The sequence below is a fragment of the Clinocottus analis genome, unplaced genomic scaffold (genome assembly GCF_023055335.1).
Source record: "Clinocottus analis isolate CAN_PGR_092001 unplaced genomic scaffold, fCliAna1.0.p SCAF_4, whole genome shotgun sequence".
NCBI lineage: Eukaryota > Metazoa > Chordata > Actinopteri > Perciformes > Cottidae > Clinocottus > Clinocottus analis.
In genome coordinates, this window is record NW_027176153.1 from 11,618,260 (window position 1) to 11,637,389 (window position 19,130).

General features: G+C 44.2%; 1 protein-coding gene across 2 annotated transcripts in view; it reads left to right on the forward strand.

Annotated features, from left to right (window-relative positions):
• LOC137800387 (helicase ARIP4-like) overlaps positions 1-19,130 on the forward strand; it is a 49,344-nt gene that overhangs the window by 25,861 nt on the left and 4,353 nt on the right. For both annotated transcript variants that reach the window (XM_068597564.1, XM_068597565.1), the window contains 19 exons: positions 8,499-8,742; positions 9,116-9,249; positions 9,482-9,643; positions 11,378-11,598; positions 12,050-12,232; positions 12,650-12,783; positions 13,432-13,628; positions 13,739-13,942; positions 14,068-14,206; positions 14,315-14,492; positions 14,725-14,943; positions 15,630-15,748; positions 15,993-16,117; positions 16,716-16,815; positions 16,906-17,111; positions 17,835-18,010; positions 18,357-18,553; positions 18,645-18,844; positions 18,964-19,053. In XM_068597564.1, the coding sequence (XP_068453665.1) occupies positions 8,499-8,742; positions 9,116-9,249; positions 9,482-9,643; positions 11,378-11,598; positions 12,050-12,232; positions 12,650-12,783; positions 13,432-13,628; positions 13,739-13,942; positions 14,068-14,206; positions 14,315-14,492; positions 14,725-14,943; positions 15,630-15,748; positions 15,993-16,117; positions 16,716-16,815; positions 16,906-17,111; positions 17,835-18,010; positions 18,357-18,553; positions 18,645-18,844; positions 18,964-19,053 (3,228 nt within the window). The remainder of the gene's footprint in view (positions 1-8,498; positions 8,743-9,115; positions 9,250-9,481; positions 9,644-11,377; positions 11,599-12,049; positions 12,233-12,649; positions 12,784-13,431; positions 13,629-13,738; positions 13,943-14,067; positions 14,207-14,314; positions 14,493-14,724; positions 14,944-15,629; positions 15,749-15,992; positions 16,118-16,715; positions 16,816-16,905; positions 17,112-17,834; positions 18,011-18,356; positions 18,554-18,644; positions 18,845-18,963; positions 19,054-19,130) is intronic.

A 19,130-nucleotide genomic window follows, 5' to 3' on the forward strand; every position in this document is an offset into this window, starting at 1 on the left:
ACATACATTATCTGATAATGCCGGCATATCGCACAACGCCGATGGTCAACGTCCGACATATTGAGAAATGTTACGCTCATAGGCAGGAATTTATCTTCATCGTGAGGGTTCAGCCTGCTCTTGGAGACCTGAGGGGTCCCCTCTGGGTGGAGGCTCTGAGACTCTGAGTTACATCTGACACCATCGTCAACTGACAGGTTTACTTATTGAAGTTAAAGCTGAAATATGTAATCACCCTGCTGTTGTCCTCAAATGACGTTAAACGTGGGCGTGGCTGAACATGTGTTCGGGATCAACATGTCTTCTCACTGATAGAAAACAGCAGAAACGGCTGAATGACGACGTCCAGGATCAACCAATTAACTACATCACAGAAAAGAGTGCTTTGGCTAATCATTAGTTCCTAAATGTTTTAAGCAACACTTATACAAGCTTTGCTTTCGTTTTGTTACAAAGGAAACAACTAACAGGTGAAAACTACAAATCTTTGATTCAAATGTTTTTCTTTTAGTGGAGGGCGAAGCACAGTGCTGTTCATTCAGGACAAAACTAGGAGATAAATTAAAGCCACAACCAACTCTGAAAGGGATGATGCTCCAATGGATTCAGACGCAGTAAAATGCCTTTGTGTAGTCTGATGTGTTGTGACAGACATTTATGCGGAGCTGTAAAGATTTATTTTTTATTTTTTGGAGAAATTATTTCTCCGAGGCTGAAAGTACACGTCATGTTCTGAATGCTACCAGCAAGAGCTTATGTAACAGGCTGAAGTGTGACCAGCACAGTGATAATGACAGCCTCCTGGTGGGTGTGTGTGTGTGTGTGTGTGTGTGTGTGTGTGTGTGTGTGTGTCCTCTTTCTTCCTTCTCCTCCTCCTTCTCAGCAGCAGTGACACACTGGCCTATAAAGCTGAGCTTTCCACCTCCTCTCACCCTTCAACAGCTCTCTTCTTTTATCACAGTCATTGTCTCTCGTTCCCTTTTTCTTACCGTCTATTATCATTTTGTGTCGTGTCTGTTCTCTGACACACATACACACACGCACGCACGCACACACACACACACACACACACACACACACACACACAGGGACGGTTTCATAACTCACCTGCCTCACTCTAATAAAGCAGCCTTAATAACTCATTGAGGCCAGCCTGTTATATAAAGTGTGTGTGTGTGTGTGTGTGTGTGTGTGTGTGTGTGTGTGTGTGTGTGCGTGCGTGCGTGCGTGCGTGCGTGCGTGCGTGCGTGCGTGCGTGCGTGCGTGTGTGTGCGTGCGTGCGTTTGTGTGTGTCCAGCGCTGCAGTGGTCTGTAAATTGTTTTTTTTGTCATTCTCAAGCCAAGTTATGTAACCCAGATAAATCTTGGTTTGTCAACTGTTATATTCCACAAGTATTCCTTGGTTTGCTTCGGGCTCCTCCCAGAGCAGTTTATGTCTCTGTGTCTGATCTTTGTGATATTTCTCCCGCAGTTCACTGTGATGAGTTGAAACAAGAACATGTGGAAGTGTCATTATTATTCTGTAGATTGTGTGAGTTGTAATTCACCAGTCTTGTGTCTTGTATGATGGACAGGCCCCAGCAGTCTTTTTAAAATATCGTGATCACAATTTAAACTCGATCGTTTTATTACATGTCTATTTAAATCACAAAAAGATTAATAAACTTGAAATAGAATCAAAGAAAACAAGAATTCCAATTCAACGTACAATCGAGTGTTTAGGACGACAAACATGAAATCGTTTTGGAAGGTTCGATGTGTCGGGTCTTGTATATATTTGAGATATTGATCTGTTTTTTTGTGTGTTAATTTTCTTATTCATATAGCCATCGTTCTCTGTTTGGCAGTTTGGAAAAGTTTTGTTTAAGTAAGAGCACATTATGAACTCTTTTTTAAAAGGCAGTCACACTCACTCACAAACACACACACACACTCTCCGGCGGACATCGTCATTACTGCACGTCCCACTATGTTTGTGTATATAAGTATAGATATTCTTTAAATGTCAGTATGCTCCTCCTCCTTTGAGTGTGTGTGTGTGTGTGTGTGTGTGTGTGTGTGTGTGTGTTGTCCAGGATGTGAGGTTCTTGGGAACATGCTGGTTGTGTAACAGCCAGAGGCAGCGGTTACATAAACGTCCTTCTTCGTCTGACCAACCTCGGCGTTGGTGGCCTCTCTGTCTGAGTGAGACTGTGTGTGTGTGTGTGTGTGTGTGTGTGTGTGTGTGTGTGTGTGGCGGAGGGGGGGACTCTTAATAAAGCTCATTTTATTGGGTGCAGTGATCATTTGAGGCGCGTCAAGGTGAAAATAAAAAGGAGAGTGAGACAAGTTTTGATTTGAAGGTTACTCTCGACCTCCCGACCTCGTTAACAAACTTCATATTCATCCGTGGTCTGTTTTAGTCACTTTGACCTCCTTCTGACATTCAAACACAGACGGCCCGGGACCGTAAAATAAAATCATTCCTGTGTTTTGACGTCTGTGTTTTTCTGGTGCCGACTTGATTCTAGATGTTACGGGTTTGTGTGCTGGAAGATGTTTAAATGAAAGGGAATGATGTTTGGATGTTTGAGCAAGTTGGAGAATTAGTTATCTTTTGCAGGGAGTGCTCTGTTGTGGTAGGTTACAAATGAAATCATGTGAAACTCATTGGAAATGAGTTTTATTGGGAACTAGAACATTTCGCAAGAGTTTTTGAAAATGTGGCTACTACTGCTGTAAGATCATGACATCGCTGGGTTCAGGGGCAGAGGGGAGGGAGGACTGAACATGATTTTCAATGGAGCGGTTGGTCGGACTTCATGTCGCTTTCAGGCTTGCTGACAAAAAAAGTATAACGTTTGTTGGATTCCATGATACATGTGTACACACCCATTGTAAACTCTGAAATGGTATGAAAATTTTTACTAAATTTGAACAATAATTACATAAAAACCTTGCTCGCTGTCAAAAAATGTCCAATTGGGCAAATAATCTCCAGACTTTTGTTAACGTTTTAAAAAATTTCTCTATGTTAAATTGTGGCGAGTCACTATGGGCACAAAGATGGTCTCTGAGCCCATGCGGCTGAAGCCATACTTAATTATCGGTCTTTTAAAATGGAGAGAAATCTCCTTTTTCCAAATTAAGGAAATTGCGTGTTTGTCTGAAACCACACCTGTGGCTTCCCTTAGCTCATCACAGGAAGTCTTACAGGACACCATCTCGTTACTTAAGCCCGACGCGATGGATTTCTCTGCAATATGTGATTATCGCGGGATCTCGTGACAGAATCCAGCTGCAGTGCAAAGTAACTGTAATTCAATGTCCTTCACCTCATGCCTAAAGGTTGTTGTGTTTCCTGCTGCGAGACAAGGCTCACCCCCAGTTAACAGGGTCCTTATTTTTGTCACATTGACAATAATGATAATGTTTAACGCTTAAGTTGCACACCATGATTTTGTAACTTGATGTACCCAGCTCAATACTTACATTGTTTTTATTTCTTTTTAAATCCAGTGCCACTTGAGACACAATCGAATGCCGGATGTGAAGTGGCATACTGTGATGTAATGGGCAGGTGCGAGCGGGTCGTTTGATTCGCTCACCATGAACTCTCCTCTCAAACCTGCCGCGTTGTCTCAGGCTCTTATTTTGCAACAAGAGCTGTCCTCTTTTTAAAAGTCTGCTGTTACACAATTCCCATTTTAGTTGTTCAAAACCCGTTGAGTAACGAGAAAATACATGTATTTATGGTTCCTAGCAGAGCGGACACAAAATTGGTTCATGTTTCTGCATGGAAACTACACAAATTGCCCTCTTACAAAGAATTATTTATCCCTCCGTTTCCTGTCACACTTCCTGGAATCTCTCTGCACCCCGTCTGTCTTTGTTGGATAACCAAACAGTTTGTCCTCTCTTTGTGTGCGTGCGTGTGAGTAATGTATGACGCGAAGGATTCTCTGCCACGTTCGTCTGCCATCATCCGGGATCCGGGTTCCCGTACACGGTTGGAGGACGCGGCCCAACACTTCTGCCGTATGATTGGTTTCAGTATGTAGGTCAGTGACTCACAGGGATGAGGAGCAGATAGCAGAGGCTGGACATATTAGACCTTAAGACATGGACCTGTTTCCTCAAGGAGTCACCGCAGAACACACACACACACACACACACACACACACACGCCTAAAAACAGTGGATCTTTAATTCAGTTAGTACAGTTTTTTTAAGAAATAGGAGCGGAGGAACCCACAGAGAGGCTTTGTCTCAGTCTGCAGAAAATTATTAATGGAACAGATCGGGAAAATTGTTGTGTGACAACTTTACAGATTTAAAAAATCTTTCCTGGTGTTCGGGAGCTCGAGCTTCATCTGTTCCCGAGAAGTCCAGAGAAAGTCGTGCTCGGTGCCGTCTCAAGCCATTTGCAACGCTGATGAGTGAACACTTTGTATCTTTTCAGAGCCAAGAAAACGGCTTGAATTCACCCAGCGAGCATTGAGAGGGTTTTCACACCTGAGAGTAACAGAAACTTGTCAGATCACAGAGGAGTTGATGGGACAACACATTGGGAGCTTTTGATAGGCGCTTTATTCTTGCTGCTTTAAGATACTGTATACATTGGTTCTCTACATGGTAGTACAATGTCTGGTTTCTCTTTTTCTTTCTTTCTCTCTCTCTTCTCTCTGAAACATGGGGAACGCCACACACACATGTGCGTGCACGCTCAGCGGGCCGTTGCATGGTTGCAGTGTTGTGTTCAACAGCGTCGCCCAAGGAGTTATATAATCACTTAATGTATACGTAGGTGCTGTTATATAACCTTGTGGTCGCCAAAGACATTTCCCCACTGCAACTCCCCTCTGAGACACACACACACACACATACACACACAAACACAGAAGAACAATGATGAATTAGTTGCCGGTGGCGTCACATTCTTTGGAGCCGCATATCTTTCAAGTACATGGTGTGGAGTTGTTGTTTTTGTGAGGAGCAGGAAGCCTCAAACCCACGAGGAGTGTCCAACTCAAGAAATGAATGGCTCAGAAAATATTCTGCAGGTGCTTGTTTCCTCTGTGACACTTGCTGACTGACGATAAATCAGCACTTCATCGAGACACTTTCTCTACTCAGTGGAGCTGCAGGTCAAGCGTTCGTACTTTATTATCTCGTTTTACCGACACATTGTCGCGATTGTTTTTGCTTCAAATTCCTCCACGGGTCTCCTCCCCATCACTTGCAGCCGACTATTTGAGTTTGACTCTGTTACATAGCAACAATTGGCTCTCCCGCTCCCATTTTCCCCCTTTTTTAAGATATCACCTCCGCTTGGCTCATTTCGTGGCAGGTGTCAAAATTGTTAAGTTACTCTGATCTGATACATTACTGTTGTCTGATGAAGCCACAAATGTAGAGCTGACAGTCTGCTTGTTAAGTTTGAGGTTTGCGATCTAAAATTGTAAGCCAGCAGTCTAAAGCGCAAAAAACATTGATTATGCACCAAATAAAGTGCCAGTATCATTAAAGTAGAACACGCTCTTCTTCTGTGTTACATTCATAGTGGGAAGAAAGTGTCTCAACGTCAGAACTACACTTCTGATCAGACGATCAGCGATTAAAGGTGTGTGTGTGTGTGTGTGTGTGTGCGTCTGCGTGTGTGTGCGTGCGTGTGTGTGTGTGTGTGTGCGTGCGTGTGTGTGTGCGTGTGTGTGTGTGTGTGTGTGTGTTGTATAAGTGTTCCCCACGCTTTGCTCATAGAGTGCTAAGACTCTAAGATGTGTGTCTGTAAGTCTGCGTGTGTCAATCAGGACGTCCGTCTGCATCCATGTGAAAGTCCAACAAAGGGGAACACTTTCAGTAAACTATGAATGTCAATAACTCAACCAGCCAGATGCATGAACACAAGCCAAACACAATATGTGCGTCTCCTCATCCAGCTGCTCTCAAAGCCAACCGGAGGTCCTTATCTTTTCGGAAAAACAGATAAACGTCTCTGGTAAATCCATTAAGGTGGTTGTTAGCTGTTTGGACTGTCAGTAACCGCGGTCACTCTTCTAATGGCCGCCCCGCTACATCCGACCCACTTCCATGAATCCAAAACCCAATCCCATAGACAATAAGTATTAGTCACTAAAAGGACTGTCTCTCTCCCTCCTCTTGACCCGAGCAGAGAAAACAGACTTGTGTGCGTCACCGCTATGTTTTTTTTTGTGTGTGTGTGTATCTATACGTGTGTGTGTGTGTGTGTGTGTGTGTGTGCGTGTGTGTGTGTGTGTGTGTCCACCGCCTCTCACTCTGAAGTGTGTCTCTTTGAATGATGACCTAGCTTTCATCTCTCTCCTTCCTCCTCTTTCCATTTCTGTCTGCCCTCTGAGTGTCTCTTTAGAGTGCTGCGTGTGTGTGTGTGTGTGTGTGTGTGTGTGTGTGTGTGTGTGTGTGTGTGTGTGTGTGTGTGTGTGTGTGTGTGTGTGTGTGTGTGCGCGTGTGTGTGTGTTGATGTTGAGGCTCTGTGCATTTCAGGAATCATTATATAACTGTTCTGTAAGGTTGAGTTTCAGGGAGGGAGGGGCCCAACAGGGACGTGTATATCAAATCTGGGACATCTTTATGCAAAATAACTTCTTGTTTTTGCAACTCTTATCTTCAATTAATATTACAAGAGTCCAATTTGCGTCCAGTTTCACAAAAGCTTGTACATTTACTGTATACACACACAATGTCTGGAAGCTTATATCTGAAAAAAAATCAAATCATGTAGTGCACAGCAAAATATAATAGTGAGGTGATCACAAGCAATAAATTCGAAAGACGTCGGCCACACAACGATTGACTCGAAAGCAAGGTCTGTTTTTAAATTGTCATTACTTATTATTTGGATAAGTGGATAATGCCACAGCTAAAGCTTAAAAAGGGCTCAAGGGAAATGTTTTCTGTAGCCTGAAGAAACATCCGTCCTTCTGTTTAACGCGACCAAAGGGCTTTGTGTTTCCAGTCCTGTTTGTCGTTCGCCAGCAGGGCATTTAAAAAAAGAGAAGTATGGCTAAAGCTCTTGCACAGAGGTCTTAATAGGTCTGTAGAAAAAAACAACTATGGGAACTCTACCTGAACCTGATAGGCATAATACTCCAAAACAAGAAAAACACATTCGACTGGTGCGTGTATTCATCTCGCCAAGTCCGATCCAGAATAAGAACTTGGTTACTTGCTGAGTGAAACCCATGAAAACTTCAAATGCAGCATGTCCGTCACCAGGTGTATTTTGATGTGTCACCATTTATTTATTTTTCACCCTAAACATACTAAAATGAGCCTGTTCTGAGAAACGAGGGCTCTAACGTATTCTTGTACATTTGTGATCGGATAACTCTTTTTCCTTTTTTTTCACGAGCGATAACTTAACTTACTTGATATCACAAGGATCACAAGTGACACACACACACACACACACACACACACACACACACACACACACACACGCAGACTATTGAGACTAGTGTCATTAGCAGCCAGTTCGAGAAGTTTGTTATCAAGTAATTGGACTGAAGGGACGTTTTATGTAAGTTGTTTTTCAGCGCTCATCACCAGCCTGAACGCTTCATTATGTTAAGAGGGAGTGAGTGTGTGTTTGCCAGGTGTCATGCAGTGAACATGTCTTGTGTGTATGCTGCAAACTGTGAATTATATGTGTTGACAGTACTTGGCTGCACTGGTTACATATGCGCGTGTGTGTGTGACCACTTGTCCTCTGGAATGTGTGTGTGTGTGTGTGTGTGTGTGTGTGTGTGTGTGTGTGTCAGTGTTTGTGCCCTGTCTTGTGTTTCATAAGCCGTCCATATTTATGATCCAGCTCTTACATAAGTCTCAGATCTGGTTTAGTGTGTCTCTGCCAGAGAGAGAGAGAGAGAGAGAGAGAGAGAGAGAGAGAGAGAGAGAGAGAGAGAGAGAGAGAGAGAGAGAGAGAGAGAGACAGAGAGAGAGACTTAATATTAGAACCAAAATATAACTTGTTTTTTATAAGAATGGAGGCCAGGGGTCATGTAGTTTCCTTAGAAACAAGGGTTGGGGTTTGTTTGAGACTTTCACAAACCACACAGCAGATGTTTATCAAAAATAGAAGAATGATCTTCATAGTTAGTCCACTGTTTAAAGTGCCCATCTACACCCATCTGACCCCATCTGGCCTCTTCTGACTATGGGAAGCTATCGGAGAATCAATTTTTGCGACAAGGTTTTGTTTTTCTATGAAAATCTTGAAATTGTTCCATTTGTCTCAGGGCAGCATTACTCTTTGCAGAAGACTGCAGGGGATACATGTCAAATGTTTCCTCAAATGCACATAACATCACATAACATGTTAACATAACATCCCATAACAGAGTTTTATCTTGGTTTGCAAAGCATATTCAGTCAAGAATAGCCATACAATGTATAAAACATGCATCATGTCACAATATGTCCTTTTTTTTAATCACACGTCAATAACCATCACTTATTCTCTCCCTGTCGTCCACACACAGACCAGGCCCACAGCGCCCCCTTCAGCTCCGAGAATGAGGCTCAGGGCGGCGACTCGGCCGCGTGGCAGTGTACCCCTCCCCCATCTACCTCACCTTCGGAGGAAACGGCGGCTCATCCTGCTCCCTCCCAGCCAGCATCCAGATCCCGCTCCAGGCCGGCCGGCCAAAGCCCCGCCCCTCCCTCCGCCCTGACGAGAACCAAGAAGAGGAGCTCCAAGCCGGCGCACATGAGACGCAACATCAGGTACTGAACTCTAGCGGTCGTCTCAGTTGAAGACTTGAAATAAACGCCCGCTTGTTTACTTTGTTAGGATCCTGAAGAAGCTGCAACAATTAACCCCCTGCCATTCATTGTTAAAGCTTCAGATAAAGAGTGAGCTTTATTTAGAAGCTGATCTCGATACTTGGAAGGGATTGTTGCCATGACACTAAAGCGCTGATAAGCTACTTTCTTTAAATCAGACTGGGTACATCTAAAAACATGATATCAATGAGTAAACAATGAAAACCATGGTGTCTTTATGCAGTTAACAAACACAATGAGGGTTTGTTGGTTTGTAAAAGCACAATACCGTTGACAAACAAATGTGTTTTTTTCCCCCTTTGTCTCCTTGTAGGAAGTTACTGAGGGAGCATCAGTTGGAGTCGGTGACCAAAGCCGCCCAGCAGGGCGAGTTTGAGAGGAGGCAACGTCTGGAACATCAGAGCAAACAGGATTTCCCCGTACCACTGCTGCCTGAATACACAACTGGTAAGAGCATTCACCCCCTAAAATGCTTCCATGAACATTAACAGCATCCGCTGGTCCGTCAAATCCTCTGACGTGTACATCAACATAGATTCCAGATGGCCAGCTTGCACATAACGAAAGAACTAACTCTCGTCTTTCCTTTTCTTCCCTTCTCGTCCCTTATTGCTTCCCTGTCTTCTTTTCCTTCCTTAACCCTCTTGGTCTGCTGCATCGTCCCCGTCCTTCCCTCCAGGCGATGTGTCAAAGCATGTGACGTCATCGGCGGCGTCAACAGCGTCGCAGCAAGAAGGGAAGTTGGGCCGCCAGGGAGTGATCTGCCTGGACTCCAGCAGCGTGGGCATCAGCAAGACTCATGGGCCCACCTCCGCCGCCACAGAGCGCTCCTGCAAAACAGGTGAGAGATACAAACACGTTTTTAGAATGAATGTGCCAATTACTATTTGATAGGCCTTAAAGCTTGTCAGGGTCGGGTGGAAACCTCACATCTCAAAAGCATCCGTCTCTCAAAGGCAAAACGACCTCAATAGACTCGTGACAGCAACGCGTTTACAAAATTATACACTCCGTTTCAAATTGCTTTCTGAGCCCAGGGGTCCGGAAAGAATGCACATTAAAAGACTGCGTCAGCTTGAATTTCCAGGAGAAATAACGGCGGATTGAAAAACAAGCCAAATCTGAATTAGTTTGTTTACTCAAAGGGCCACAACAAGGCAGATATCTGGGCCAGTATTCATCTGAAATCTTTGGGATGATTTGTAGGAATGATTGTTCAACATCATGTCCACAGAGACAATTCAGTGTTAAAAAAAAAAAGATTTAGATCTAGATTTATCAAAGTGAAGGTCTCATTTCACTTCATTTCAAACAAAAGCTTGTCATTTATTCATATTTTATATTTTCTTTGAATTCTTTTCAGGGGTGAATCAACATCACAGCCTTTCTGGAGACATTTAAGCCCAAATACTTAATCTCCCTGTACATCTGTTAGTGGTGTGTGGAGTTTTCGTAGATTAGCAGCCATGTGCATCAGAATGTTTAAAACCTCCTCAGGGTACACCGTGTACTGTTCCCTTATTGCCCAACACACACACACACAGACACACACACAAACACACACACAGACACACACACACACACACACACACATTCAGAGCCGAGTCAAGGATGAACACATACTTTTTACACACACACACTCAGTCGGAATGAACACACGTACGTACTACGTTAAAAAAAGGCTGAGACCAAACTGTCGGCACACGAACACACACACACACACACACACACACAGATGTGAGGGAGAGACCGCTTGACTGTCTCCGGAGGGTCAAAGTTAGCTAACCCGTCGTTTGGACAGATATGTCGATTTAGGCGCTGAAAAAGACCAAAGCAATGGAGGGAAAAAGGAATGGAGGGAGGAGCGAGATAAAGTGAGAGAGTGTCTGCGGGGCAGAGCAGAGCGGTTCTTTGGAGCAATAAAGCTGGCTAATCCTGGTTATGAGACAGAACACACACACACAGAAAACACACACACTCGCAGTGGCACAGTGACATTTCCAGTTGGGGTTGCATAATGTCTCCCCCTCCACTCTAATCCTACTTGTATAACCAGCCATTCACTGTAGTTATATAAGCTCTCTCTCTCCATCTCTCTCTCTCTCATACTCACACACACACACACACACACACACACACTCACCTCTCCCCGTCGTTGCCTCGCAGGCCGCCAGCTTGTGTAACTTTGACCACTTGATACCGTTGACTTTTACAACATGGCGGAGCAACTGTTCACCACATCGGTTGAGATAAATGTATCAAGGCCAATAACAATAAGTTGTTTTTGTGCGGAAAGCTGCAGCCTTTCTGCTGTAAAACTTCCTTATTTCTTAAGTTTTCTCTTTGGATCAGTGGAAAAGAAAAGTCCTTGAATGAAAGTTATTCTAAAATGTCTCCATTCTTTACTTTTAGTTGCTGTGAGAGAATTTACTTTAATGCAACTGCGAGCGCCAGGTTAACTTTTAAATCAAGCTGTCAGTCTGAGATCAAAATGGATTTTCTGAACATTGAAGTAGAAAAACTTTTCAAAAGACTGAGCGTAACTTTCGGAAACCTCCTCCCCCCCTCTATGCAGATGTGATAGATCTGAGCTTGAGCGAGAACGACACCGTCGTCCATGTTGGCAGCAAATTCACCACCGAAGAAGAAGAGAGCGAGCCAAGCGGCGCGCACGCCAATGACGCTCTGAACCTACCGGACCCCCAGGGCAGGGTGCTGGTCAACCTGAACCATCCGGCTGCAGAGAAGGACCTTTTCCTGTTGCCTCAGCTGGCGCGAGCAGTCAAACCTCATCAGGTATTTTTACTGCTGCACCCAAAGCCAACACTTGGTGCTTCTTGCCTGGCCGCCCTGCCACGCTTTGGGATGTGTGTATGAGGAAATAGGGATCAGAATATTGTAAAATCAACAAGTAACAATGAAAATGTTTTTTTTCATTGGATGGGACTTTTTCTAGTCATACTGTGAACAATTTGTTGACCTTTTGTATTTAGATATCACGACCTTTTTAAGTCACAGCCTGCTGACTGTGATCCCTTCATTCAGTTTTAATGAGATAGCTCTCGCGCTTTTTCTCGCTTCCTCCTAAATCTAATTAATTTTTGTTTTTCTTCTCTTCTCACCACCTCGCTCGCTTTTCCTATTGCCACGACTCCAACTATATCTTTGTCACCCTCTTCCTTTTCTTCTTTTCCCGCTCTTTCCTCATTAATCCTCCATCTCCTCTCCGTCCCGTATCCGTTCTCAGATCGGTGGAATTCGTTTCCTGTATGACAACCTGGTGGAGTCGGTGGAGCGGTTCGGCAGCAGCAGCGGGTTCGGCTGCATCCTCGCTCACAGCATGGGCCTGGGCAAAACGCTGCAGGTCATCTCCTTCATCGACGTCCTGCTGAGACACACGCAGGCTCACACCGTTCTCGCCATCGTACCTGTAAGCACCTGTGGGCGCAATGTTGGACTGCAATAAAACCGGTCGGATCGATAAGTGCAGATTTAGACACACAGTATGATCAGCGAATAAGACTATCCATGAGGCAATATAAATTAATAAAAGAACTTGGGCACAAAATTCTTGCCATCATTTATATGGTAATAAATATGTGAAAAAATATTTCGGACATGTGACTAAAATAAGGCAAGAAGCGTTCAAATTATATTCATTGATTCATTTATCCATTTATTTATGACTAACTTTGTAGCCCATAGATTTTTTTAATCAACCTGGTCAGAGGATCATTTCGGCTAGACGAGGCATGAACAAAATCAATATGGAGGCTAGAAGACATGTGGATTGAAGTTTGACTCCTGTTATTTATTCATAACTTATTATCCATTGCTTTCCTCCCAGGTGAACACGCTGCAGAACTGGCTGTCAGAGTTCAACATGTGGGTCCCACCGCCAGAGGCGTTACCCCCAGATACCGACCCGGGACTGGTGACTCCTCGTCCCTTTAAAGTTCACATCCTCAACGACGAACACAAGTGAGTAACAGGAGTGAGTTGATTTAAAAAAAAAAGCAGAATAAAATACATTTCATAGGATTTTTAAGTCATGTATCTCCCTTTCGACACAAGCAGCAGGGCCGCTTGTTAATTTAAAAAAGGCTGGATGCAATAACATTCATGCAAAACCGTTAAGCGACTTCTTGATCTCTAAAAAAAAGACACCGCTGACCTTCTGATCTGACCTGCCTCTGCACTTTATCCCCATCTGGCTCGTCCTCTCTTCCAACTCTCCATAATCTTTTATTTGACAGCTGCCACTGCTGGAAATAGAGAGAGAGTGTGTATGTCTGTGTGTGCGGGTGTGTGTGTGTGTGTCTATGTGTGTGTAGAGAAGGGATGCTCCAAAATGAGTGTACAACTTTGTGATACAGCCATGACTAAAAGTGACATATAAACCTCATTATCCTCCTGTCAAAGCAATAGTCTAAAATCATTAGATTAAATTACATTATTAATTTGCAACTGATTGGTAATTAATTACAACTAAATTGATTATAATATTTAATTCTGGTTTTCTCTTTTTTTAATACAAGATTATTTTTTTTTTATTATTATTATTTTTTTTATTCCCTTCGTCTCTCCCTTTTTTGCAAACAATGACATAGCTTTTCTTCCGATACCCAGGAACACAGCGACCAGGGCCAAGGTGGTGGAGGATTGGGCTCAGGACGGAGGGGTGCTGCTGATGGGCTATGAGATGTACCGCCTCCTGTCAATGAAGAAGAGCTTTGTGTCTGGGAGGAAGAAGAAGAGCAAGAAAACAACAGGACCTGTTGTCATCGACCTGGATGAAGAGGACAAGCAGCAGGAACTGCTCAAAGGTGGGATGAGGTGGAGAGGAGAGGGAGGAACAAAGAGATGCTACTTTTTTTAAGCAATAGTGTAGAAAGAATGTCACTGAATATATGTTTTGGCTGTTCTCTTCCTCCAGGGATCGAGAAAGCTTTGGCCCGGCCCGGTCCAGACGTGGTGATATGTGACGAAGGCCATCGCATCAAGAACTGCCACGCCAGCACGTCGCAGGCTCTGAAGAACATCCAAACCCGGCGCCGCGTGGTGCTGACCGGCTATCCGCTCCAGAACAACCTCATCGAGTACTGGTGCATGGTCGACTTTGTCCGACCCGACTTCCTGGGTATGATATTTGTTTTTAGCAATCGCTCGCTCAAATTGGCATGAAAATGTTTGTCCTTCTGAGACTTTATTTGGTCCTTTCATTTTCCTTCTGACTTCAGTTTATACATCCGATATGTGTTACAGGTACAAGGCAGGAGTTCAGTAACATGTTTGAGCGTCCCATTCTGAACGGGCAGTGTGTGGACAGCACGCCTCAGGACGTCCAGCTGATGAGGTACAGGAGCCATGTGCTCCACAGCCTGCTGGAGGGCTTCGTACAGAGGTGAGACTACACAAAGGTTCTAGTGACATTGTGACTCTCTTAGACCAAATAATTCTTCACTTTTAATAACATTTTACAAACATTGACCGTGACTTCACTCTGTTTCAGGCGAGGTCACGACGTCCTGAAGGACCAGCTGCCCTCTAAAGAGGAACATGTGATCCTGGTGCGTCTGTCTCCCCTGCAGAGAGCGCTCTACACAGAGTTCATGAACCGCTTCAGAGAGGCAGGAAACTCCGGCTGGCTCAGCCTCAACCCACTCAAGGCTTTCTGCGTCTGTTGCAAGGTGAGGAGGAGGGCGTGTGTGTGGAAAGCTACCTAGATACCAAAATGCGTATGTTTAACATCTATGCCAGACAAAATTTGGATGTATAATAGTTCCAACATTTTTTTTATAAAGCCTTTTATTTAAATATAATTGCTGCAGTCCTTGGCATATTGTTACTCAGGTCAACATCTGCACCAAGACTAAGGTCTTGAGTGTGTTTTCACATCTGGGATCTCCTGTTGTTCTTCAGATTTGGAACCATCCAGACGTGCTGTACGAGGCCTTGCAGAAGGAAAACCTGGCCAGCGACCAGGACTTGGACCTTGATGACATCACCTCCACAGGTCTCACCCGATGTCCAACCGCACCCAACCAGAAGTCCAAGCCCCTTGAGAACCCCAACCCCATCGGGGGACTAAGTCTTAACCAGCTGCAGGAGAAAGCCAATCAGGTCATCACTTACGAATGGGTACGTTGAAACACTGGAATGCAAAAGAGTTTAGAAACTACGTAAAGCTGCACTTTGCATTGTTTAGGAACATCAAGGCTTTCAACCTAAATCTCAGTTTGGTTGCAAGCTGAACATTTTGTTCCCCTTTATTAAGACACTGCTGTCGGTTCAGTGCTGCCACCCACAGTATAAAGGAGCGCAGTACAAATTGAACTTCCATTCATCCACAAAGATTCAGTTCCAGGAACCAACATACATCACTGTACATCATGTTTACCTATTAATGTCTGACTAACCCTAACACTTAACTCCTGACATTTGGGGTGCGTGGGGCTATGATTTGTTCTGAAGGCTTTTTGCTTTTGTTGGACAGAGTTGTATTTGATGTGTGATTAAACGCTCGGAAGCTTTAAAAAACTATGTGGACCGTAGTATGTTTAGTGATACCGTTAAATCAAATGAGGTACTGCTGTGCATACATCATGCTACAAAGTATGTTGAATTGAGTAGTGTGAAGTTGAGCATTTCAATAGAGCTCACAGCTTTATTTGTTTCACCTCTCTTCTTTTTTTAAAGTAAGTCTGAGTTGCTTAAATTAGGCCAACGTCTCTTCAGCTGATCTATGAATGTAAAGGTGGTGTTGTGTAACAGTACATTCTAACATAATAATAATACAATATAATATCCTCTCTTCACATGGTCAGGCGAGGGACATCCTGTATGACTACAAGCCCGGTATGCTGGAGCACTCAGCAAAAATGGTGCTGCTGTTCCATCTGATAGAGGAGAGCGTCAGGAAGGGAGACAAAATCCTCGTCTTCAGGTATCGGATCAGACAACACCAGAGTGATTTAGTTTTTTCCCCGCATATGTGTTATGATAATCAAAATATAATAATAGCTCAACAAATTATGAATTGGAAAGCGACTTCTAGCTCAAACGTGTCCTTTTCTTAGCTTGTATTTTTCAGATTTGGTTAAATTCTACTTTGCATTACATTTACATTACTACTCATCTCTTGCATGAGCTCCAATCTCCAATGTTGCCCTTTTGTCTGCCTCCTGCAGTCAGAGTCTGTCAACACTCACAGTGATTGAGGATTTCTTGGCTAAGAGACCAGTGCCTCCATCGCCCAACGCGTCCGGCAGGGACAGACCCAACCAGAACTGGGTTCGCAACCTCAACTACTACAGTAAGTGATCAAAAATGATATTGTCAAAATATTGTTCATGGTTCAGTATTTGGTTCAGTAATATCCCAAACTCAAAACCTGCTAGGAAGGCCACATGACAAGGGGACTAGGAATAGGAGGAGAGGGGTTGAAGGGATGTTCTAGGACAGTGTAGGTTGTCTCGCTATCCTGTAAGTTTACCTGTGATGTTTTCTGTCCACAGTGATTAAATATTGGGACATACTCATAAAGGTATTGGTCTTGACTTGTGGTTCTGCTCCTCTCATTGACTTACAATGAGTGCTGCCATCTGCTGGCGTTTTTTGAAAACAGCCAGCCTTTGGTTCATGCTTCACAGAAAGGAACTCACAGCTTCTATGGAGTTGGTGTCTGTGTTTTTCAGAGACATTTAAAGGCTGGTCTTGTAAAATATGAGCTGTATCCACATGGTTGTCTTTATTTGGAACGTGTGTCCTCTGTGCACATGTGTTGTCTTAATATACCTAGATTATACATAGCAGGAGGAGAATCAAATCCACAGAAATACAGTTGCTCTCTATCATGAAGCCAGTTAGTGAGGACTGTTCTGACTCTCTGTTGGTTGTGTGATGTCTTGCAGGACTGGATGGAAGCACGACGGCCTCAGAGAGAGAGAGGCTTATAAACCAGTTCAACGCTCCGTCCAACACCTCAGCGTGGGTCTTCCTGCTGTCAACGAGGTAAAACACACAATACCTGTTATATTAAAGAGTGAAAAAGAATGTGACTTGTCAGGGCGTAACCTGACTTCTGACCTCTCTGGGCCTCAGGGCTGGTTGTCTGGGCGTAAACCTGATTGGGGCGAACCGCGTGGTGGTGTTCGACGCCTCCTGGAACCCGTGTCACGACGCGCAGGCCGTGTGCCGCGTCTACCGCTACGGGCAGAGAAAGCCGTGTCATATCTACCGGCTGGTGTGCGACTTCACGCTGGAGAAGAAGATCTACGACCGCCAGATCTCTAAACAGGGCATGTCAGGTAAGACGGAAAATAGATTGGTGAATCTTGTTTGTTTGAATTTCCCTTTTAGGAAATAATGTGCTAGTGGTTTTCATTTCCTGCTCTTCATACCAAAGAGGGAGTGGTAGAGTCGGTGGATGTTCCTCACTCATGGGTAACAAATATACAAGCATTTTATCCCCTGGTCGATATTTGGACCGAAATAGCAGCAGAATCACAACATTGGAAAAAAAAAAAAATCTTAACACGGTAATGCACAATAAGCTCAATCCATGAAAATTCCAACTTGCATATACAAATACTATGAACTCCGTCTTTTCTCTCATGCTCATACCGTATAGTGAACATTCCTGACTTCAGCTGTCATTTCTGTCAAACATCGTTCAGTAATCAGACTCTGTGAAATCCCAGGCCAGACTCTTCTGTGTGAGCACCAAACCAGACAATCCTCCTCCCCAAACAAAATAATCAGCTTTGTGTTGAAACAAGAGTTCTTCCACCGAGAGGCTCTTGTCTGACAGAGTAAATGGTCTCAAGTGTTTGGTGTAAGCCTTGACTGGCTCCACCCACATTGAGGCCGCTTATGCTTCAGAGAGCTGCAGGAAATCAGCCTGGTTGGCCGACAGTTTTTGACAGTTTGTCTGTTTTGCGTTCATCATTTCTTTTCTTCCCTTTTTAACATTCTGTTACTCTCGCTCTATCTGTGTCTTCCTCTCTCCCTCCCTCCGTTCCCTCCATAAGACCGGGTGGTGGATGACCTGAACCCTGTGCTGACCTTCACCCGGAGAGAAGTGGAGTCTCTTCTTCACTTTGTGGAAGAGGAGCCGGACCGCTCCCAGGTCCAGCTGCAGCCCCACGATGGCATGGAGGGCGTCCTCCGGAAGGCTCTGCACCTCTATCCTCACCAGATTACTAAGGTAGATGAGACAGAGGAGACACAAACCTCATACCGTCTATTAAAAGTAGGACATCAGTGGGTTGCCTGCCTACAATTATTGCGTTATTCATTGTTTTCTTGTAAGGCTTCAAATTTACCACAGACACGTGCCATTTTTAAGTGGCCCGTACAAGATGATTGACAGTCCTTTAAATATCCATCTAAACCTCTTAATAATAATTAAACCTGCTCAATTTTCAGTGAACTCTCAATGCAAAAAAAAAGCGAGCTCACTTGATTTTAAGACTTCCTTTGTTAACCAACGAATCTCTCACTTGTGTGAAAGAAGAGTCTTGAATCAGTTTTTTTTTCATTCTCCCTTCCAGCAACCTTTCCCCCACGAGTCCTTGCTGATAGACCGCAGGGAGCTGAAGTTGACTAAAGCGGAGAAGAAAGCAGCAAAGAAAGGTTACGAAGAAGAGAAGAGGGCATCTGTGCCATACACCCGTCCTTCCTACGCTCACTACTACCCAGCCAGTGACCAGAGCCTCAGTAACATCCCTGCCTTCAGTCAGAGAAACTGGTTAGAGACTCACAGCTGCAACAACAAAAAAAGATACTTTTCAATAAACCCCAACACAAGTCGTGAACTAAGAAAGAAACTCTCTCCACAGGCGTCCACCTCCTCGTTCTGAAGAGAAGCCAGTCGCCAGTGTCCGCCCAGTCCAGTCAACTCCAGTACCCATGATGCCACGGCAGGCGTCTGCAGGCTCCGCTCCAAGTGACGACTCATCGGACTCCAGCATCGGAGGCTTTCCTGTCAACTGCCTGCAGAAAGCCGGGGTGTTCGTACAGAGGATCGTCACCACTACTGGTAGGCCAACTGCACATGTACCAGAGTTTTACTTGACTTGTTTGTTCGCTCTTAATCTCGAGGAATACCCGATGTGTCTATCGACTCTCAGTAAATGTGTCTTCTTTGGTCTCTTTCAGACATAGTTATTCCAGGCACCAACAGCTCAACAGATGTGCAGGCCAGGATCACTGCTGGAGAGAGCATCCACATCATCAGGGGCACCAAAGGTACAATAACTCTTGACTATACTCATTTGCAAAACATTTGCTTTTTGACCACTAAAATCAATCCATATATTTGCTCG